Source organism: Macrobrachium rosenbergii, chromosome 41 (assembly GCF_040412425.1).
Source record: "Macrobrachium rosenbergii isolate ZJJX-2024 chromosome 41, ASM4041242v1, whole genome shotgun sequence".
Taxonomy (NCBI): domain Eukaryota; kingdom Metazoa; phylum Arthropoda; class Malacostraca; order Decapoda; family Palaemonidae; genus Macrobrachium; species Macrobrachium rosenbergii.
The window spans coordinates 16,673,424-16,697,944 of NC_089781.1; the positions used below are offsets into that span (position 1 = coordinate 16,673,424).

Here is a 24,521-nt window from a genome sequence, read left to right on the forward strand (position 1 = left end):
ATATTTACCGAAATGAAGAAATTGAAAATCAAAATATATCATCGATTTCCTACGAAAGCTAACCAAAACATTGGCGCTTAAATATGGCCTCCTCAGGTATGTACTATTTTAGAAAATTCGTGTAAAGCTCTTCGTTAATCTCTCGCAGCAACGTCATTCGCTTTCGATTGGAGTTCGTCTGTCAAAGCACGAGAGGAATTTTCCCACGGGAACACCCAGAAATATCCGTGCCGCTGGAGAGAAGGAGACGAGATCAATAAATATAATGGTCTTTTCTTTCGAAAGGGATTCCACCCAGCCTTATTTCGCGTTTGACATTAAGACGCACATTCCAAATTTAAAGCCAGTTCGCCTAATGGCGGCCTGGATATCGTAATAGGTTATCATTTGTGTATTCTCTCGCTATTTTCTGTTTTTGCCAAAGGGCATAGGCCATGTTATGCCCTGTTTATTGGTTGCGGCGAGTGGGCAGGGCTGGGACGTTGTCAGCCAGGCCACCCCAAGCTAGGACGAGTCACCGAACATATGGATAACCACATGAATGGTACACATATCCAGTTTTAAAGCATTCCAGTCGTCATTTATACATGAAATTATTCCATGAATATTTATTAATGCTGTTGAACAGCATTAGGCTAGGCTAGGGCTTAGCTTTGAGCTTATGTAAGTAAGGCTTGATTAAGCTAGATTAGGTTAGGTGATTCAGTAAAGAAATGTAAGCCTAATTTTACACCAGTGTTAGGCAGAAAAATCTGGGAAGAGTTAGTCCATTGTCACTACTCTGGCCATTTTAGCGAGAAAGGATAGGCTAACAAAGGCTACCCCATGCAACCTTCCCATATAGGATTTACAGAATGTTTGCCTGAACTGTCTTGACTTTAGGACAGTAGTCTGCTGTAGGCAATGAATATTATTTATCATATTACTGCAGCTGAAATGTGGTCGTCTGATAATTTAGCGTAGTTTTTGATGTGGTTCTCGTGACATTTGTATTCATTTCTATCATAAAGTGATAGCCTAACTTGTTTCCTCATTGAGGAATGGGGATTTTTGGAGGGGCTGAAAAAAAAGTAAAAAAGATACGGCAGCATAACATAACTTTGCCCTCCCCTCCTGCCACATTATAAGACATGGGGCAGTAGAATAGATGTAATCAGTTAACCAAGCATTTGCGATACATATATCAAAAAAATGTTTTACCAGTTTATAATGACTTCATGACTGAATAAGCTTCATTATTTCTTCAGCTTCATTTGCAAATGAATAGGCACATAGAATAAATGATTAACCTGTATAGCCAAAGAAACCACTGCGTAATACAGTTGATAGATGAACTAGTAAAGTAAATCATATGGTGAGGAATGTCAGATGGTACAGACAGAAGGAAGAGCATGGATCAAACATGGCATCTGAGTTTAAACAAAGTAGGATTAATCTTAATACAAAACCAATACATATTTCTGCGAGTACTCACTTTCAAAGGTTTATGCTGTTTTATACTGTTAGTTCATCAGTTCCATTTTGTAATTGGCATGGCATGAATTTTTCCACATGCAAAGTTAGGTAAATGATATTCTAGCCTTTAATTTTAGACATTTACATTGTGGATTATGAATAATAAGATCATTGTAGCTTATCTGTACAACTGGGTTTCAAGGGAGATTTAGGGAAGTAGAATTCAGTTTGCTTTATGTAGATATATGTATCAGATTAGCCTTGAAGATATTCCTGTCACAATTGTAATGGATATTGTTGATTTAGTATTTTGTTTTGACAACCGTGTTTTCCATGTTATCTCATACTTTTTTTCTTTCTTTCTTCTAGGAGAGGAAAAGGATGATGGACAAGATGATACAGGTAAGGATAGTTTATAACTATTCAGAAAAGCCTCAGTTTTACTGAAACTGTCAGTAAGTTCTTTAGTCCTGTATGAAATGGCTCTTTAGTAATTGTTAGCTTCAGAGTTCATCCATTGGATATCAATTTGGCAGAAGTTAAAATACTTTATGTAACAAAAGTGGCAAGAACTAGAGTGATTAGTGTTACACAAAATATTTTGGATGATTGATTGCTCTTACAAAGCACAAAACAGTATTTTAGTAGTACCAGTTTCACAGCTTCCACCATGAGAGTCTTTTTCTCCACTTATTCTTAATGGTCTTCAATGTGTTGGATGAGATTTCTCAAACTGATGACTTCCTTTTTTCAAATTGATAATTATTATCTAGACTGTTGGCAGATGATGACCTGTTGACCTGTTGACCTGTTAGGCTATTCCACAGGCTGTATATCAGCAGGAAGCTTGAATATACTGTACATCTATAGAGTGAACACCCTGAAAGCAAGCTAGTACTTCCTACTTGTAGAGGAACAGCATTTTCATTCTTTTAAAAAAAAGTTAAGTATATCTTAGTTTAACCAGACCACTGAGCTGATTAACAGCTCTCCTAGGGCTGGCCGGAAGGATTTGATTTATTTTACGTGGCTAAGAACCAATTGGTTACCTAGCAACGGGACCTACTGCTTATTGTGGAATCCGAACCACATTATAGCGTGAAATGAATTTCTATCACCAGAAACAAATTTCTCTTGTTCTTCACTGGCCGGTCTCATTCTTTTAAAGTTTCGTGATACACATGTCCTTACTGGATTATTTCTTTCTTTTAAATTTATATCTGTAGAGTGGTTTTCCTGGTAGTAAAATTGATGGCATTGTTATCAGGCTGTAATGCTGCTGCAAAGTGTACCACTGACTTTATTTTGTTTACATAACTTTTATTTTTTCTTTGCTCGGTTTTTCCTCCCTTTCACCTGTGGATATTCTTTGTACAGCCATATGAATATTTGCTCAATTTCAACAGTAAATATTATTAAATTTTGTGATTTCTGTTGATTTTAATGGTGTTTGTTTTTTGCAACTGGAGAGTCATTTACATATAAGGCTGGTTATGAATGATGGGTTCATAATGACCTAATTACAGTACTTTTGCAGAGACTATTTAGCTCTGAAGGTAGTCAACAACATAGACATAATGTGTTGCTGATGACCCCAAGCTCTGTTTTTCATAGTACTCTACTTGGGAATGCATTGTCTGCTGCTGCCATTGTGTGTAAAATGTATCCTAGCTCTGCAGGTCAGAGTGAAAAAATGGGTTTGGAGGTTGGTGAGAGGACCCATCACTTGGCTGTTTGAAATTTACAGCAGGGTCTTGGATATCAAAACTGGTGAAGGGCTGTTACTACCTATGTATTACTGTATACACTTAGCCAGAACTGAGTAATTGTTCGTATTTAGAAGGTAAAGCATATTTTTTTTTTAATTATTTAATGCTATGAGATGGGTTATATCAATGTTCTAATACCATGCCATACTGTTCTTTCAGTTGCCAGTGACTCAGAAGTAGTATTAGACCTGTGCGGCAGAAGACTCAAGAGACTCGAGAAAGCGCCAGCAAATCAGGCTTATGCCACAGCACTTGTTTTAGATAATAATTATCTACAGAATTTAGCCAACCTTGATAGCTATGGAGAATTGGAAAGGGTAAGAACTGTGCATATATTTTCTTGTATTCAGGATACTGTGGTTAGTGTATCAATTAAATATGAATATATATTGCAGTCTATCTCTAAAGTAATTGTTTCATAAAATACAGAATATTTATGGATAATCATAGACAAATTTTTTTGTAGTAATATCTACATATTCTGTAACTGTATATGCATATAGCCACAAAATAAGTGTAAGTCTGCCATATCTTTAGAAAGGAATTGAGCAATGTAAATCAAATAACACAATACTGTACTTGCAAGGGATATTTTTATTTTTTCCAAGATATGACACATTTGTTTGTATCTTTTGAATGCTACAGTTATTGCTTGTATTGCAATACACTCCCTGAACACCTGAATTAGTCCTGGTTACCCACCAGCCCGAACTATATCCCTGTAACTTTTACCCAATAATTGGGTAATTAACTGTCAGTGTTACCAACACTTAAAGTACAGGAAATCTTGTCGAGATGAGTTATCTGAAGCACCGTTGGCAACGCTGCTACAAGTCCCAGCCGCGTGAGGCCGGGTTCCCCAATTGCTTTCTGTTCGCCTTGCTGCTTGGATGTTTCCTGCTTCAGGTGAACTTTTGGTTATTAGCCTGACCCCTGTATACTGACTTTATTGATATTGGATAACGACTTGGACCCGATTTTCGCCTATTTCTCCTGTATTTTTCTGTCGCCTGGCTTTGGATTTTTCTCTCCTGTCTGGACTCTGGCTCGTTTTGGACTCGTGGATAAAAAGACGCTCCTCTTGGATAGCACAACTGCTTCAACCTTGGCTACAACGACTGCAACGGACACCGCAACTGGTGGAGACGCTGCAACTCGCCGATCGTGCACAGCTTGCAAACGGAGGATGAGTACCCTCAAACATGACGGACATTCAGTTTGTATAGGTTGTAGGAAGGTGCAATGTAGCTTAACTTTGAGATGTGACGAATGTAGGTCATGGTCAAAAGATCAAATGGAGGATTATGTTAAGCATAGAAAATCTCTAGCTTCCAAGAGCAAACGTAGGGAACCAGTTGCAGAAACTCAGAGTTTAGATAAAGAAGCTATAGAAACGGAGTTATTCAGGAAATTGGAAGATGACTTGTCAGCTAGCATGACAAATTTATTTTCTAGTTTTATGACTAAGTTATCAGAATTCAAAGAAGAAAATATAGGTAATAGGGAAATAGAAACTAACCATTCTTTTTCAGCTCCCCTGCCTGTTCTAGAACCAGCCCTAATGGGTGCCGGGGGTCATGGAGAACCGCAAACCTCGAAGGTAGGATCTGCTGGCCTCCCGGCGCGGAGCAGGCAGTGTTAGCAGCAGATTTTCCCCTTTCTTCAGTTAGTGTAAGTCCAGAGGTGAATCTAGAAATAGGATTGACACCGACAAACAGGGATAGTGAGGTAGCAAAGAGTGTAGGAGAGAAGTTGAAGGTGCACCCTTTTTCAGGTACGGTGTAATTAAGGCTCCGGGATCTCTGTTAGATCTAGCAGCGGTTCTTTTTCCGGCTGCAGTCTCCTTGCAACGAAATGTTGCTAAATTGGTTGAGGAGGATGTAGACGTAGTAGTAAGTTTGCCAGGTTTGGGAAGGTCGGAGGATTATCCTTCCTCTTCGAGAGTTCCTTTTCCTTCTGGGGATAAATTTTCATTGGTTGGTGATGGTTCATTTGACAGGGCATTAAATGTAGTAGAATATAATGCTAATTTACCAGGTCTTTCTGAAGGGTATAGGTCATTGGTCAGTGTTTCAATATAGGGTATTCGAATATCCACGATCATGTAATGAAGAATTTCCTGGAATTCACAAATGATGTATTGCAGGATTATCAGGAATCTATATATTTTCTTTCTCTAAAATCTATGGCCTCTTCTGTAACCTCAGATTTCTCCCTATCCTCTACGGCATCCAAACCTTCTTCCGCTACTCTTTCTCAACCTTCCCTCTCTAGCCACCTTTTGGGGAACATTCCGGGTGCTTTGGTAGCTCATCCGGCATCTATGCCACTAGCGGGTTTGTCTTCAGTGCCATCCGCAGCGAATCCCGTACCATCACAGGCTTCTGGTATCATTACTGTGGCAGTTGGCAGTGCGCCTGCTGCAGCGTTTAATTCTGCGGTTCCGATAGTTTCTGCAATTCCCCCGGTACGTAAGATGTCTGGTGTTTCATCTTCTCCAGTTTCTTTGGGTTCGGTACCTCAAAATCTTCCCTTCGAAATCCTTTCGAGTTCGGGAGGCCAATTGGAACGTTCTCTACCTGCCCAACATCATTGACAGGGGCTCCGGTAGTAACTCCGAGTGTGGCTTCTTCTTATCTTCTTCCTTCGGTTCCTTGTTTTTCAACTTTTCTGACAGGTTCCTCTGTCCCTCCGGCTAAGGCGGTCTGTGTAGGCTTGGGTTTGATTTCAGGTAATCAGGGATCCTTTCCCTCTTCTTTTAAGTAGGGGACCTTCTATTCCGTATCCCCAGTCTCATGCAACCCTGCTACATCCAGGTTTGCGTGGTGCGGATGTTGCGGTCTCTCTGCTCTCAGGAGTGGGCGTTGTCCGTCCAGGTGTGACCGACCCAGGTGTTCCGTCATCATCTTTGGCGGGTGTGGAATTTGCACAACCAATTTCGGTGACTCCCAATATGTTTGGGATCGATTCGTCAGGTGTCCGTATTTCGCACCCAGGGGTGTTGTGTTCTGGATCATCAGGTTCAATGTTTGCTAGGGGTCAGTCTGTCTCATTTCCGGTTTCGGTTCAGTCGGACCAATTCGACAAAGACTGTTCCTGTGAAGAAGAGGATCAGATACCAGAGGCTAGTCTTCCTTTGGCTAATGAGTCTGAATACAGGTGGATGTTGGACTTTATCCACTCACTGTATCCACAGTCAAAGCTCTGGAGGAGCCGATACAGCAGAACCAAGTGATGTGTGAGTCGCTTTAATGTAACGAAGTGGTAACACAGTCACCAATGAATCTGGTCTGGTTTGGCAGGGTCGAACAGGCTTTGAGAGCTGACAATAGGTTGCCAGTAGTGATAGGATCAGGTAAGCAGGATTTGGCCTTGCTTCCTATTCGGATGTTGGACTTTATCCACTCGCTGTATCCACAGTCCAAGGCTCTGGAGGAGCCAATACAGCAGAACCAAGCGATGTTCGAGTCGCTTTATGCAACGAAGCCGGTGGTAACACAGTCACCAAAGAATCTGGTCTGGTTTGGCAGGGTCGAGCAGGCTTTGAGAAAGGCTGACAATAGGTTGGCAGTAGTGATAGCATCGGGTAAGCAGGATTCGGCCTTGCTTCCTATTCGGAAGGGCTTTTATAGGGTCGCGGATAACCCTTCTGCGGGTGTCGGGGTGCCACTGAATGAGTCAGTAGAGGCTCTCCTATCTCGGGTTCCATCATCGAACCGTCTTGTATCTATCTCGGCCAGGGAAGCCAGTATCTTAGAAGACACCTTCTGCAATCAGTCGGAGACGTTATCGCATACTATGTGGATGTTATCCGGTCTGATGGGGTTCCTCAAACAGGACAGTTAGTCTCCATCTGACCCGACACTTTTCGACAACCTCATCTGTTGGTTTCCATAGGGCTTGCACACCAGGCAAACATTTCCACGGGATGTACTACGTTCTTAGGGAAGAAGAGGAGAGACTTCTGTCTGAACCACCTGCCTTCTCATTTTCCTGACATCCATAAGAGGGCTTTGCTGAGGGCACCATTGGCGTTCAGCAGCAGTTTGTTCAGAGGAGAAGACGTGTCGGCAATGGTTAACTTGGTGTCGTGTACTCCTGCATTGGAGTCGCAGCAGGCAATGATTAGGGTCGCAGCGCAGAGTGCCAGATCCCCGAAGGGGGCTAGAATGTCTTCTCCTTTGAAGCGTTCTCGCTCTAAGTGGCTGGGAAGTTCTCCTAAGAGAGTATGTTTTGCTTCCAAGCTTTCTAGTTCTGCCTCGGATCCGAAACCTTCCAGTCGGAAGAAGGATTTTCGAAAAGAGGAGACATTCCCTTCGCTTGCACCAGTAGAAGGTTGCCTTGCCCTGTTCTGGGACATCTGGAAGGATTAGGGCGTGGAGAGCTGGGTAGTGGCGGTCTTAAGGAGGGGTTACAGAGTCCCTTTTCACTCTCATCCTCTGCTATCCAACTCACCAGTACATCTTCCCAGTTACTCCCCTTCTTCCATCTGCTTTGGCAGCAGAGATCCGAGCCCGTTTAGAGAAGGGAGCCTTAGAGCCCGCTCCCCCTTCTCTGGGTTTCTACTGCCGGGTCTGTGTGGCTCCCAAAGCGGGAGAATCATGGAGGCCTATCATAGACCTCTCGGGTCTCAACAAGTTTGTAACCTCGACGAAGTTTCATATGGAAACTTCCCAGTCGGTGCTGCAGTTGGTCCAGAGGGAAGATTGGATGACTTCAGTGGACCTCAAGGACACTTATCTCTAGGTTCCGATTCATCAGGAATCTCGTAAGTTCCTTCGTGTCTCGGGTCCAACTGGAACATTCCAGTTCAAAGTCCTCTGCTTCAGTCTGACCACAGCACCTCAAGTTTTCATGAGGGTGATGTCTCCTGTTTCAGGCATCATGCATCATCGGGTCTTCCGAATGAGAAGATGCCTCGACAACTGGCTGATTCAAGCTTCGTCGGAAGGCGAGGCTCTGCAGGTGAGGGATTTTCTTTTGAACCTATGCAAGGAGTTAGGCATAAGAATCAATTTCGAAAAGAGTTCTCTATTTCCAACACAAGTAAAGACGTACCTGGGAATGACGATTCAGATGTGTCTTTTGAGGGCTTTCCCAACAGAGGAGCGTGTTCTAGTGACTTTAAGCCAGCTGGAAACTTTCATGTCAAGCAAAGTGCAACCTGTGAACTTATGGAAAAGCCTGCTGGGCTGGATGGCCTCCCTATCCCTTCTTGTTCCAGGGTCTTGTCTGCGGATGCGTTCTCTGCTGTTGTGTCTCAGGAATCGCTGGGACTTTCGGGAAAAGAACCCGTCAGTAATCTGGGACGATTCTTGCCTGAAGGATCTTTGGTGGTGGTCAGAAGAACATCATCCCCCCTTCTAGACATACATCTGTACATAGATGCCGCAGATCAGGGTTGAGGTGCAACCCTGGAGGAATCTCAGGCCCAGGGCCTTTGGAGGGATCTGGATCAGGAGGAGTCCATAAATTACAGGGAATTAAGAGCAGTCGAGTAGGCTCTGAGTTGCTTTGCAGAACAGGTAAGCAACAAGACCATAGCGTTGTTCTGCGACAACATTACAGCAGTATCATATCTCAGGAAGGGGGGAGGAACAAGATCACAGGTGTTGAATGAGGTAGCACAGAGAGTTCTCCGCTGGTGCGAACACTCAGTTTCGCTCATTCCCCGATTCGTGTCAGGAAAGCTTAACGTCTTGGTGGACGCTCTTGAGTCGGTCTCAGGAAGTTCTCGGAGGGGAATGGACATTAGTGCAAAACGAGGTGCAACTGCTGCTCAAGAGATGGCCAGCGACGGTGGATCTATTGCCATCGGGATGAACCATTGCCTTCCAGTTTACTTCTCCCCTGTAGCGGATCCCATGTCTTGCGGGACAGACGCAATGTTGCACCCATGAGACAGTTCACAAGTGTATGCATTTCCTCCCTTCGGGATGATACAAGAAGTGCTAGCAAAACTCAGGGTCTGCAAGGACACTCAAATGACCCTGATCTGTCCATTCTGGCCCCAGAGACCTTGGTTTCCGGACCTCCTGGACCTGGTGACAGAAGTTCCAGTATTCCTCCCAGAGAGGAGAGATTTATTCAAACAGCTGCACTTCCACTACTTACACCAGAACCTCCACGTGCTGAACTAGCTTTCCAGCGAACAGCCTGTCATGTGGGACTCTCTAAAGCAGTGGCTAGACAACTGTCTTTTTGCTAAGGAATTCAACCAGGAAGTTATACCAGGCCAGGTGGGCAATGTATTGTGGATGGTGCCGGAAACAAGGGCATTGTATTTCGTGCCCAACAGTTGCAAAAGTAGCAGACTTCTTGCTATTTTTAAGGAGAGACAAGAGACTTTCGTACTCTACAGTTGCTGGGTATAGGTCAATGCTGAGTAGTACGTTCAGTTTTCATCTTCCAGAACTCTCATCCAGCAAGATTTTCCATGATCTGTTAAGATCTTTTAAAATAGAGTGCCCAATTCTTCCGCTTCGGGCCCCCTCGTGGGATTTAGCAGTTGTGTTGAATTTCCTAAGATCGACAGCCTTGGAACCTTTAGAGTATGTGCCTCAAAGGCAATTAACTAAGAAAGTCCTTTTTCTAATTGCGCTGGCTACGGCCAAGAGGATCGGAGAAATTCGGGCGGTATCCAGGACAGTCTCCTTTTCGGTGAAAGATATTTTTCTTTCTTAGTTACCAGAATTCGTGGCAAAGTCTGAATCGGAAATGAATCCTTTACCAAAGGCATTTGAAGTCGCATCCTTAGAAGACTTTGTAGGTGGTGACGCTTCCGAAATGCTATTATGCCCAATTAGGGCTTTAAAAGTCTATCTGTCTCGGACCGAGAAACTTTTGCTTCGCCCGAGAACGTTATTCGTCTCTCCTAAATGCCCTTCGCGTTCTATCTCCAAGAATGCAATCAGTTTCTTTCTTCGGGAAGTTATTCGACAAGCGTCAGAAGGCTCTTCATCAACTTCGGAACCTTCAACTTTGTCTGCGTGTCCGAGGGCACATAGCATCAGAGGAATGCCAACATCTTCGGCCTTCCTTAGGAATTATTCGGTGTTGGCGATTTTAGAAGCGGCCACTTGGAAGTTGGTGTCGGTCTTTACGACCTTTTACCTCGGACATCCAATTTTCGTCGAAGAAGGGTTGGTCGCTGGGTCCTTTTTTGGCGGCCAAAAAATTTTGTTAATCGGGCTAATTCAGGTGTTCAGGAGTGTATTGCAATATGAAGTTTTCATGATAAAACTAATATTGTAATACTTACCTGAACACCTGAATGATTCCTACCCTCCTCCCCACTTCAATTTGATTAGTGAATTAAGCAATTGGGGAACCCAGCCTTGCGCGGCTGGGACTTGCAGTAGCATTGCCAACAGTGCTTTAGGTAACTCATCTTGATAAGATTTCCTGTAAGCGTTGGTAACGCTGGCAGTTAATTACCCAATTAGTGGGTAAAAGTTATGGGGATATAGTTCAGGCTGGTGGGTAACCAGGGCTAATTCAGGCGTTCAGGTAAGTATTACAATACTAGTTTTATCATGAAAACTTCATATTTGGACACTTACTCATTCCCATGGATTTGTTGAGTAAATTGATGCAGACGGAAACTGATATGCTGTCTTGGAACTTTGGAACCTTCCTTCTTATCTTTATTTCAATACAAACCAAACTTAACTTGATATAACATTCTGTTTTATAAGCCAGTACAAGAAAAAACTGTGTATACATTTAGAAATTATATCCATTCAGCATTTAGAACACCTGATAATGCATAATAATTTGTGTAATAAATTTTTTTCAGTTATCTATTGCCAACAACCAGGTGGTTAGAATGTACTGGTTTGCGCGCATGTACTCTTTACGAGTGCTCAATCTTCCAAATAACAACATTGTACAGATAGAGGGTATGAGGGAATTGGCACACCTCATACATCTAAATTTGGCTGGTAATAGGATAAAGGTAAGTACAGTAGCCTGTCTGTTAGTAGATGATTTTAGAAAATAATATAAACGGGCTTATTGATTAAATTCTTTGAACACTATTCAATTGATTTTTGTTATATCATCAAATGTGCTCTGTTAACAGTATTATTTACTTTAAGTGTTGATCATATAAACTTCATTCTCACTTGAATACTGTTAAGTGGGAAGCATTGTTATATGAAACTTATTTCTACCCAAAATTAACAAATTTTCATTTTGATCCTATTTATTTGCAGACTATAGAAGGTTTGAGCAATAATAAAACACTAGAGCACCTTAACCTGTCTGGCAACTATATTTCACATATAAATGACCTTTCTATGTTAAAGAATCTTAAGGTTAGTATATTTTTCTCGTGTTATCCTAAATGGTCTGTTATGTAATCTTGATTTCTCTTTTAATTATGTTTCACAAGCAGTTGCTGGTCTTTCTTAGTGTAAAAGGTCGAGTTTTTCACCTTCAGTATCTCAGCTTGCAAACTGTATTATAAAAACTGAGTAATGCTGGTTAGGTTGAAATCCAAACTACTGAGAATTCTAGGTAGACAGTTAAATTGTACAGTCACCTGACTGTATATGTGTACATCAGAAATGGTTGAGAGCACGGTGTCCATCACTCCAAAGTAGTCATGGTTTTTCTCCTCTGAGTTATTAGAACTCAGAATAAGCTGTTAACCAAATCAGCTGCTCCAAAACTCAGACAAGTGAGGAAGGTTAAACTTACAAGTAAGGACATACAGAGCTTATTTAAAAAAAAAAATACTGCCACTTTTTGATTTATGAGTTAAAAGGTTGCACACCTGATCTCATGCACACACTTTTTAAAGTGGCAACGTATTTTAGAGAATTAGTTGCATTTTTTTTTAATGATCCTAGGCACTTCTTGTCTGGTGTTCCTGAGGGTGATGCTGTAGTTGTTGCTCCCCCAAATGTGAAATGTATTAGAAAGTGACACAGTATATAAGTGAAGTACAGCAAGTGGCTGAACTCCTTAGCTGATCTTGGTTACCTGCCAAAATAAAGTAGTTATTCAAGTTATAAGAATTTAGTGGCAACACAAGATTCCCAGAACATTCTTTTGCATGTTACTGATAATCTTATTGAATTGACAGGTGGTTATTATTGGCTTTGACTGCAAGAGTTGGATTCTTGTTTCACTAAATTCAGGATTTTTCTAAATTCAGGATTTGTGAAAATCTGTGAGAAAGACTTAATACTTTCCATCAAACATAACTGTTGCATGTACAAATATGCAAGTGATTTGCGCTGTAGCAAATTATTCCTGTCTGTGAAACTTTTTTTTTTTTTTTATTTACTGAGGTTTCAGAAGTGAGTCTATTGTCTTGTCTTTGTTTCTTCTCGTTAATGTCTTTGGTTGGTTTGTTGGTGGAAGATAATAAGAAGATTGAAATGAGAAAGGCATATTTTAGCAAGGTTACTTGTAATTTGAGTTTAGCATATTTTGTCAAGGGGTGCATTTTTCCATCAAAATAAAAAATATTGTAAGAGTTTGAAGTAATATGTGAAGTTCACGTTAATCATTACTGCTTTAGATTTTGAAGCAACCTGTAGATTATCAGATAGGTAGGTTAGACAGGGTTAGCATATTCATTGCAAAAGGTCATCCTTTTCTGTTTTGATTTTTATGCCTGTGCAAGATTATGTTGACCCCTTTCAAGCATACTTGTTTCCAACAATTGAGAAGTTCCAGGAAACTGGAGTAATTGCCACTGTATTGTTATAGTTATTGGGTCTTGACAATTGAATGACTTATTTGATGTTATATGGATAGACACCTTTTTATTTTACTTCCATGAAAGATAAAAATTGAATGCATAAATAGAAGAGTTAGTAGTTTGTTCTGAATACTGCATTATCTGTTATCATATTAAAATTAATATCAACTTTTTGTATAATGCTAGCAGTTAGAGGTGCTTGATATAAAACAAATGAAAACCAATCTTTGTAACTAAACGTGGCCTCTCCCCTCACAGGAATTATTTCTACATCGCAACCGAATTACAACGTTATACCGGTGTAACAAATATTTACCATCGGGACTAATTATTCTAACACTGTCGGATAATCAATTGGCTGATTTGAATGACCTCTCAAATCTTTCACACTTGAATCATTTAGAACAGGTCACCATTTTAAACAATCCATGTTTGGACCCTCTTCAGCCAACAGGTCAGTGAGCATTAGCAGATAAAGCAGTGATTTTGTTATATTGTTTTTTGGTATTTTTGTCCCAGTAGACTCAAAAGCTTTGCGTATAATAGAATTTGTTTAGAATAGCGTAGGAGTTTGCCTTTTTTTTTTTTCCTTAAAAATATTACAGCTTTTTCCTTAGAGTAAATGCTGTTAAAGAATACTGAAGTTAAAAATATGGTTTGAAGCATAGCGCATGTTAAGTTCCTTCTGGATTCAGATTTTTGAGGAGGCTGATGAACATATTTAATGAGCATTTTGGTAGCGTTACATAGCTTAAATTTCCATTTGCATGGTACTTTTTGTAATTAATAGAAGGCATTTTTGTATTCAGATAAATTGTTTTTTGAGAGTTTTTATTTTTAAATATAAAGACTTTTGACTTTTTTAATGTGTCTGCAGGAGTTTTAACCTAGATTTTTAATCTGTATTTCAGACGAGCTAGGAACGCCGGTGGGCCCTCTCCTCGCTTTCGATTATCGACCATATGTTATTAATTGGTGCCTTAATTTAAAGGTCCTTGATGGTTATAAAGTCACACCAAAAGAGAGGTTGGTAGCTCGAGAGCATTTGTATTTCTCCCAAAGATTTAAGTGAAATATGCTCCTGGAAGGGAAAAAGAGCAAGAGTGAACATATCTTCATGATTATACATCTCTCAACTGAATTTTTCTGGAGTGCTAACCTTTGTAATACTGGTTTAAATAGTAGGAAGCATCATTTTCTTGATAGAGATGGTTTACTAAAGGTTCTTTGCAGTGTCCCTTCAACCCATAGGCGCAACCTATTTCATTCCTTTAATTGTACCTTTGTTCATATTATCTTTCCTCCATCTTACTTTCCACCCTCTCCTGACAGTTATTTCATAGTGCAACTGCGAGGTTTTCCTCCTGTTTCACCTTTAAAACCTTTACTCTGTTACCCTTTCAGTGCTGAGTGACCTCCTATGTCCCAGCGCTTGGCCTTTGGCTTTAATTTTATATTCCAATTCCAATAAAAATAGTCTTAAGTAAAGTCTTTCAGAAACCAGGAACCTGCACCACTGCTAAAGCAAGACTTGTACCTTTTGCAGCCTCAAAGCCGAGTGGTTGTACTCTCAAGGGAAAGGACGGGGCTTCCAGGTAGGAGAACATGCGGCGTTAGTACAGTACTTGTCAGGGGTGTGTCTGGCTGGTGGTGGCTGGGGAGGGGCTGATCTTCCAGATGATGATGATAAGTTGGCCAAGATCTTGCAGCTAGCTAAACAACACCAGCATGACCTCAGACATGCAGTCAATGGGCAGGACAACAGGTGTGGACACTGAAACAACAACAGCACTATGCATGCAGAAATTGCTTCTTAAAAAGTGTGTGTTTGTTTCTTGCTGGTTGAATTGACCTCTGCCACCGAAGGTGATTCACAGAGCTTATTTTTTTTATTTTGTTCTGGTATTGCACGGATTATAAATGATTTCTTATTATTTTTCTGATACTGAGTCTCTCTCTCTCTCTCTCTCTCTCTCTCTCTCTCTCTCTCTCTCTCTCTCTCTCTCTCTCTCTCTCTCTCTCTCTCTCTCTCTCTCTCTCTTATGGTGATAATGACGTTTTCATATTTTTTCTTCTTCTTATCAGAACTATAGACATCTTATATTTTATTTGCAACATGTTTATATATTTTGTTGCTTGGACAGCCAATATGTTAGAAGGAATTGTATGATATTTTGTTTGTCATTTAAGATATTGGTTTGGTTTGGATTGGTTATTTTGCAACATGTAAGATATTGGTTTGGTGTGGATTGGGTATTTTGCAAAATATTTTTGTTTCCTTAAATGTTATCTTCAGAATTTTATTTGATGCTTATGGATGCTGTGAGCATTTTTAGATATTTAGAATGCACTGCAGGCTAGTGTATGACAGTCTTGAAAACCTAACCCTCATGGAAGTTATTGACACAGTGTCCAAGACATTCTGTTGGCTAAATGCTTTAGAGTACAAAATATACTTGAAAAAGGATGATTTCCATTTCTGAAATATATAAGCATATGCAAAAGAAAGACAAAAGGGCCATCACATTGTAGCGGAAGGATCGGCCATAAAAGAAATGCATTATGGCTCTCATGATTAGCCTGTAATTGTGGTATTAATTATAAATTATGGGATTGTTAGAAAAAATGTTTTTGATTTTTTTCTAGCATGCAGTTTGCATGTGCCTTTATCTTTGAGAGAGGAAGTGTTTGCTTTTAGGAATTATAGAAAGTTAAAATTGATTTTTATCTCCAGGCAAAAGGGACTTCTGGCGTAAGTGCAAAGAATATTGGAATAATTAAGCTGTATGCTGTTATAAGTAATGTCGTTGCTTTCTTTCTCCTCAGTGAATCATCAAGCGGGCGTGGCAGTCGCTCAAGTAGCCACCATGATTCGCCAGCCATGCACAGACGTAGTGTGTCACGATCTGCCTCCATGAGACGTAACACTGGTTAGTCCATGAATGTTTTAATTTCATTTGTATGCTTTACTTTTTAGATGTTCTCTCTTTTGCTTGGCTGCAAGTGCTTCATTTTCTTACTGTTTTTCAAGAGATTTAATGTTGAATCTGTTAGGACAGGACATTGTCGTTTAGGTATAGTATGGTAATGAATCTTCCCAAAGTCTTGGATATTTTAGATCAGTTACCAGGTAATGGTGTCCAGTTTTTAGTCTGTGTAAGACTTGAGCCTTACTCCCTTCTTGCATACTGATGAAAATGAGTTGGGCTTGCTAGCAGATGTGTTACTGTATATATACTGGGGTGCAGTTGTAGCTGTATGTTAAATGTTAATAATTATTGTATTCTGTAGTAGGAAATAATCATTAGTCTATAGCTGTGAGAAGAAAGTTAGTTAGCTTAAAAATAAAAAAACTAATGATTTTATCGTCACAGAGATATAGATGTAAGTACATTGTATAGTGAGGAAATGTTGTGGAATCAGTTTTCAGTTGTGCTAATTGACTCTTCTTCCTTGAAACTGGAGCATTGTGTGTATTGTGTTTAGGAGAAAAATAGAAATAGTTTCAAGACAAGATGTGTTGGAGATTGATACATGTCTACATGTAATTTTTTAGCTATATGAGAACAACTTATAAACAAGTTTTCTGTTACATAGACAGAGTTTGATAGAGTAGGCACATTTCAGAAAGGAAGGTAAGATGTAGTTTGGAAATGAGAGGTCCACAGGCAGGCATGGTTGACAAAACTTTGGCCTGCAATATATATATAGTGTTACCCAGAAAATAAATAAAAAATTAATATATGATTGTGTTCCCCTGCAGAGTACAAACCTCTTATTTTATCTATGCCATAATGCCCAGTACTGTGCTAATGGGTTGGCTAAGATTCAGTCACCAATGAAAAATAAGTAACGATTCTTCCTCCGAGGTGAAATATCATCTGTAGGCTGGCCATATTACTCAATGTCAAAAGTAATTTTCTGCGTAAACTTTCATATAAGATTGTTATATACCTGAACTGCATACAGTTGTGTTATATATTAACCCTTGTCTTCAGTTTTACACCTCTGGATTAAGTTATATTTTTGACAATTGGTACTGTCAGAATATGCAGACAGCTACCCTTACACAGTGATAAAATGTAACTGGAGAGAAAACTGAACGTACCGAATGAGCAGTATTCTTTATGAGATATTACAGTCTTTACTTTTCTTGCTCTTGTAGTCTTAATTGCTACCATCATCCTGAAATGTAAAGCCTATTGTAGTTTCTAACATAAATGTTCATGCTCTTCCAGCAGAAGAAGAAGAGAGCTTGCTCTGGTTGAACCTTTACCAGGAAAAAGTGATGGATATACACATTGTCATTGTATGTAAATAGTTAATTGTTAGACTGAGTTGAGATCTTTTTTGTACAAAGACATCCTTAAGTGGATGATTTTCATATTGAAAAGGTATTTAAAGTGGTTAAGCAATAAACAGATAGGAAACTTATAAGCACAGCTTTCATTGCCAGGTAAGTTCCCATAGTGGGGAAAGAATAACCTGTCAGCAGAATCACTTTCCAGTGATGGTGTGGAAAGAATCTAGTTTAATTGCTAATTGCCAGCAAGTTTTTGGAAAGAATTAATTATATATGAACAGCTCCAGATTATTGGATTATGAGACTCATTCAGATTTGATTTCTCACAGAGAAAGAATCAATTCAGATCTGATTTGCAGATAAGGAATCATTTCATATTAGATTTCTCATAGTGAATGAATTTAGATTTGAGTAATTGTTAGAAAACTTGTCAGAGAAGAAAACTTGTCATGCTGTACTGGGCAAGAGTTTGGACAAAGTAAGGAGGTTTGTTTTATAAAAAAATAAATGGTTTAAATTTTTATCGCTTCCCTACTTTTTCATTGTGCATGCCTTTAAGCATGCCCCCAATTTAATCTAAAGTAGTACCCACTCTTTTAGAGCATCATAGATGTTTACATTATCATCTCTTACGAATTTACAGTTACGTGTCTGTATACAAGTACAGTATAGGTATCACGGTAGACCCTGTGTGTGTCAGGAATATGTCTGTCGATAGAGATCAGAGATTTAGGTGGACCTGAAATTATGTTACTTGAATTTTTTTTTTAATAATTACTTTTATAAGTTTGTTCTGAGCCATTATTTTTAGTATATCTTGTTAAGCAATAGCAAAACCCTATTATTATCACATTCGCTGTGTTGCTGCTGGAAATGATGAACTGTTTGGAGCAGTGTTTTGGTAGCTTGGTTGAAGCTTCTGCAATTTATATGTGCATTTCCAAATTGGACCAAAAATCTTTGAACAGTAAAATAGGTGGATATGAATCATAGCTCTATAATTGCGTATAAGATTCTCTCTGTACCAAATCTATTTTGTAAGTTGTAAGTTTTCTTGTGTAGAATATTCATTTTTCTCTTTTGAAAGTTTTTCTCTGACTGCCTAATCCTTCTTAAACTAAAAATTAATATACTTTCAGATATTCCAGGCTAATTCAATGTTTTCCATAAGTGGATAAGCACTCGTACTCTTATCTGACATTGTACGTAGTCTCTCGTGGTTCTAAGTTTCTGTCAAGAGACACTTACGTCCCTGCTTTTAGAAGTCTTAGTTCATTTTGGAGATCTTCTCTGAGAAGAATATCTTGTGCTAATAGATAATGAAAGTATTATTGCCCAAATGCTTTTTGAGAACAATTTTTTTTTAAATAACTGCAATTTCTTTCCTGATGTAAATTTGGTCAGTTGTACAGCTCTGTTGCTTGTATGATGTATTTTCCGTAGCCTTTTTTTTGTGTAGGGATGGTTAATATATTAGACAGTGACGTGTGATTGCCCGTTGCAGTACTGTAGGCTTTTAGTTGATAGAATACTTTAGATAGACTTATCTACATGGTTCTGTGATATGCAGAATTGTATTTTGGAGATGAATCATTTCCTTGATGTAATATGAATTTCAAATTCTATTTCTGATTTTGAAAGTTACACTCTAAAGCTCACATTAGGATTAATTTAGCGTATTTTGTCCTACAGTATTTCTAGTATGGAAGCTTAGTATATTTGATGTGTAGAGTTAAATATTCAATCATGTCATTTTTGTAAGTACAGTAATACCTCATTCTTATGTGCTTCGAGTTGCACGAATTCACAGATGCGAAGTTTTCAATGGAACCTAACTAATTGGCATACGCAGTTTCCTCACAGACATGCACATTTGCAAAATCCTCAAGAAATCCTGCAGAAGTGGTTATGTTTAATTTGTGAAGTAATTTAGAAGTTTTTGTGCTTTTATGTGTAAAATTTGCATTTTTATTTTTATATATAAATACTGGATGATGCTAGCATACTTTTGTTAAAATACAGTCAAATCAATCAAAATCACAAAACAGTTGTCAATGTACACATTCTCTCTCTCTCTCTCTCTCTCTCTCTCTCTCTCTCTCTCTCTCTCTCTCTCTCTCTCTCTCTCTCTCTCTCTCTCTCTCTCTCTCGGTACTGTAATGAAATATGAATACAGTACAGCAGTATTAAGCTAATTTTTAAATATAACTAAAGCGCTTTGGGAGCGTGATTGTCATATTTTGGGTTTAAACTCTAGAAATAAGCATTTACTGTATGTATTAGCATTTTTAGTGACTGTACCAAAGTTACGTGAGTCCTTGCCTTACGTGAGGGGTTCTGGAACCTAGCCCTCGCATAAGTTCGAGGTATTACTTTATCATGAAAATCTGAAACTATATGATTTTTTAATTTTTGTGAATACCTCATATTTTAGATTAAAAGCTTGATTTGTGTGGCGATTCAGAAATCTTTAGGTTTATCATGTAAGATTGGTGATGTGATCAAGTGTGTATAGTGTAGTTTAATCTGATTTTGAAGCTCAGTGTAGCTTATGTTATTTTGCTCAGTTGAATTTAGTTTTACATGATAATTTTTGTATTTTGTATCATTTGAGTATGCAATAGTGAATCCTAAGGTATAAAGCATGTCACATTGTGTAGATTGAGTAAAATAATAGTAAGATTCTTCATATTCAAGGACTGCTTAGTTAATCTTCTAGACTTAAGGACAGTCGGATTAATCTTTTAAGTGTGTGATAACTACCTGAATAGATTTTGTGGTGTGTTAATGTCAAACTCTATTTGCCTATCCAAGTATGATTTACAAGCAACCTTCATATATTAGTTATATACAACCAAACTCACTTAGGACTCTCCAAAGGTTATTCTTAATTTCTGCATGCATATTTAGACTGGCTTTTTAATTTTTTGAAATTTAACAAAAGTGATAAGAAGTTCATATGCCATGAATTGTGGAAAAAATATCTGCAAAATGTGTTTGAACATACAGTGCTTACATTACATGATATGGTTTCATACTGAATTTATTGAGGGGTGTTCTGACTGTTTGCGATTGATCTAAAATTAGCAAGTAGTGATGTGGTAAAAGATAGAACACTTGGTTTGTTTGAGTTTTTGTAATGTTGAAGGGGAGAATTTAGGGTATGTGAAAATATTGAATAAATAATTTTGAATTTGAATTGTCCTTGTGGCATTTGGAATAACAGAATCGTGTGAAAGGAATGCCTTGAAAGTGATATGAAACAGTTAAAAGCAAAGCTTAGTAAGCGCACTTTATGTTGTCATTAAGTGTGATTTATGGTTATTCTTGCTAATATGAAAATATAGTAAATGTTCTGATGTTGTATACCACCACTAGATATGTGTCTCGGAAACTCAAGTCTTCCACTTTATGTATATGTTGTAGCTTATTTCATCTGGGGCCATGAACTAGTACCAAAGGCAAGGTTGTGGAACTAAGCAGATGATCTCAGTGGCAGGAAACAGTGTCTTCCATAGTAAAGCCTCATTCAGACTTCCAGGCAGAAAACATCAGAAAAAATTAGAGGTATAAGAGCTAAAATAAGGGTGACCTAGAATAACGAAACTAGCAAGGCAGTAGTCACAGGTTACATTGAATATGCAGCACCTTGCTGTAATTGATTATATCTACAGTATCCCATACCCAGTCATCATTAGGCAATACTTTTGCCAATGAAAGAGTAAGGGTGGTTATTACAAATTGGGCCATCCTTGAAGCTGTTTATCATGGACACTGTGCACAAAATGTTTATCACAAGTTTCTGCAGAAGTCAGAGAATATAGTATTTACTCATCCAGGTAGTGACAAAGACCCAGTGGTGTTTAACATCACTGATTAAGAGGCTAGCAGTTTAGCAAACATTCACTGCCTGAAATTCATGGATGGTCATCTGTCTAAATATTAAACAAACCTAGCCTTGTTGATTTCTTTAGTCTGAGAATCAGTACTCTTACAAATATGTAAACTGACATTGGCTTTTGTCGTTATTGTGAAGTTTGCTTTTTTTAGGCAATTAAACATGTACCCAGACTTAGGATTGATGTGAATGCATAAACTTTGGAGGGCACAGTTGCACATTTATGTAGATAGTGTACCAGAAAAGCCATTTCAGCTAGGGAACTTTGTTTTCTTATTACTAATGTACTGTATACATTATATGCAACAGATGCTAATAGGAGTATGCTTAAAAAGGGTCAAGGAAGTAATTGACTGTAAGCGGAAAGTGTTGGAAGATAATTACTGTATTGTCAGCGTAAAGGGGTTGTTAGCTCATCACATTTTCCTATGCCAAGTTCATTTTAGTTTCTATGTATGCCATTTGTCTTGCTTTTTTTACTTTTTACTATGCAATGCTCTATCCTTTTATTTCTGCATTAGTTCTTTGATTATGGTTTGCAGTTTATGCATGTCATATCTAGGTTTGCTTAATGTGGAATTGTTTTCTAATTTATCTTCTATGAAAATGTTTTTGTAGTGCTGCTTTTGCTTGAATTATATGCATTGAGATTTATATGTTTTTTGATGTAGTAGGTGTTCAGTATTTACAGGCACTAATGCTTTTGTTCCCACACTGGTGTTGAAAACGTACATAATTATCACCTTCTCCCTCAAATAATGATAAGAATTCTATAATTGTAAAAGATTACAAAAGCAGTTGGATATGATGTTGAAAACTAGATAAAGAATTACTTAAGAAGTGAGCTTTCATTTTGAGAGAGGAAAATAGATGAAATTAATAGAGCTGCTTAAGGAATTAAGTCTTAGATGTGACAGTTCATAAACATTGGGCCTTTGCAATATGAAATTAAGGACGAACAATAGCACTGGTTTGTCTTGTAGGAAAATTTAGTAATCATGCATTCTCATTCAATATGTATTGCATACATAAGTAATGTTATGTAGAACAGTAATAGGATTCCATTCAACCATAAGCGTGTTGATACCGAAATGAAGTCTTTTTGTCATAGTGAATATTTTCAATATTACAGTGAAACCTCGTTTTAATGGACTAATAGGGGGTGAAGGTCATCCGTTAAAGCTGATTGTCCGTCAAAGTGAAGCAATTTTTTTTGTGTCTTAAGTGATGTTTATTGGTAGGCTAGCCTCCACCTAGGTGCGATAACCACCGACATACATGCAAAGATTCACATTATGAAATAAACTTATATTAAGGCAATAAAACCCTTTTTATCTTTTATATTATTGGCATATCTTCATAATAAATAGCCTATTTGAAGAAAAATTCCGTAGCAACGAAATCAACTTTTATCTATGCGAGGCCAGCTGACAAAATGTAAACACCAAGGTATGGATGCGCTAACAGCAACCTTTATCATTCGGTAACCTCTCAGAAATTTTAATGGTAGTGTAATTACGGTAGTCATAACATTTAGTATAGCATAATTTTCATTTTTCATTAAAAATTCATGATCATTTTGGTGGTAAATAACTGTTTAGAACAATTCGGTCATATGAATGAAAATTATCGTATGTTATCGTATTGTTGTTTGTGATTGGCAGTGAAACGTAAACGTAATAAAACCATTTTTGTCTTATATATTATTGGCATGTCTTCATAATAAATACCCTATTCGAGGAATAATTCCATATCAGTGAAATCAACTTTTATCTATGTGAGGTCATCAGACAAAGTGTAAATATCGATTTTTGGTTGCACTCACAGCAATCTTTATCTTTTGGTAACCTTTCAGAAATTTTATTGGCAGTGTAATTAATTACGGTAGTAATAACATTTAGGATAACATAATATTCATTTTCATTAAAAATTCATCATCAGTTTGGTGGTAAATAACTGGTTGGAACAATTCAGTCATACGAATGATAACTATATACGATAATTATCGTACATTATTGTATTGTTAGGGATTTGTGATTGGCAATGAAACGTAAACAAAATAGTGGTTTTCCTTTTAGGTGACGTGTGTAGAAAAAACATGATACAGTATAGAATCGGCTTTGTTATTTTATTTATTTTGAGTTTATAGGGATACAGTAAGGAAAACAGCATTTGTAATAACATCATCTTTACATAACAAGTATTTCATAAGATACCTGTTGTTGCAAAAGCTAACCCATGCACAGATGGTTTTGTAATATAGCAGTCATTGTATACCGTTGTCTTATACTACAGATATAAGGTAAATTCATGAAATTTGCCATAATTTTTTACCGTGGAAATACACAGTAAGTTCCAGTTTCGCACCACTGCTGAGGTTAGTGGACAAGTAAACGTAAACAACAACAACCACCACTCCTGGATTTTGTCCGTTAAATCTGGTGTCCGTTGGTTCCCGGTCAGTTAAAGCGAGGTTTTACTGTAACTTCATTTGCAAGTAGCTATTAATGGGAGATTGGCATTTTTATAAAGTTCATTAGGTTGGAAGTGAATGCTGCACGTAATAATTAATGTTGACATGTTATAATACATTTTGACAATTGTTGTTACCATAGCATACCTTGCTTGCACAGCGTATTAGTTTCCCATGAGTGTTAAAAGATGATTTAAGGATAAAGATGTTATTACTGTGTATGCATTGTGTGCGGTTAAAGTTGAGTGTAGTGCAGGTGAATGACAGTGAAAGTATGGGTTCATCTGACAAACCTCTTATTTGCACAAGTGCCTGCATGCCCAGTTAAGTTGTGACTGTGTTGAATAGGTGCATAAACTTGCAAAGTAAATCTTGAGACCCTCTTGTGTAGAAGACCCCTATCTCACTTGTCAAACTCACTTATTCCTGAACTCATTTTCATACTCAGGATGTGGGTATGAACCTCTTCTGACTGCCTCATTATCCATTCTTTATTTATGCTTAGTGGTCTTCAAATTAGTATTAGGTTACCTTTGTGTTGTCTTCACTAGGAGTGTTCTTGGCTGTTGTCAACATGCATGGGGATTCCGTTTTGATGTGTTTGAGATGTATTTTTGTGGTTGTAGCTAGTTTCACTCAACCAGAAAATATTTATTATCTTCATATAGCAGCTGCATTGAATATTTCTTTAATATTTATAATTTATTCTTCTTATCTTTTACCATTTTTATGGCCTTGAACATGAATTTTTTTTTTTAGTCAAGAGTTTTACCATTATTGTTAATGGTGAATTATGTTGTTTGGGAAAAACATATTTTACAATATTTTTGTGACATTTATAAAGGGCCCACATAATGCGAGGTTTATGATTGTATGGAATGCCTTGAGCTGTGGTGAGCTACCATGTC

At 38.2% G+C, this 24,521-nt stretch overlaps 1 protein-coding gene across 2 annotated transcripts in view; it reads left to right on the forward strand.

The window, feature by feature from the left end:
* The window catches only part of Cep97 (centrosomal protein 97kDa), a 40,716-nt gene continuing 16,195 nt past the window's right edge, over positions 1–24,521 (forward strand). Inside the window, exons 1-9 of one of the 2 annotated variants that reach the window (XM_067084046.1) lie at positions 1–96; positions 1,825–1,857; positions 3,384–3,541; positions 11,023–11,181; positions 11,441–11,542; positions 13,198–13,393; positions 13,851–13,965; positions 14,486–14,704; positions 15,766–15,869. In XM_067084046.1, the coding sequence (XP_066940147.1) occupies positions 84–96; positions 1,825–1,857; positions 3,384–3,541; positions 11,023–11,181; positions 11,441–11,542; positions 13,198–13,393; positions 13,851–13,965; positions 14,486–14,704; positions 15,766–15,869 (1,099 nt within the window). In that variant the 5' untranslated portion in view covers positions 1–83. Of the gene's footprint in view, positions 97–368; positions 545–1,824; positions 1,858–3,383; positions 3,542–11,022; positions 11,182–11,440; positions 11,543–13,197; positions 13,394–13,850; positions 13,966–14,485; positions 14,705–15,765; positions 15,870–24,521 lie in introns of those variants that run through there. The other variant, XM_067084047.1, reaches the window with a different exon arrangement.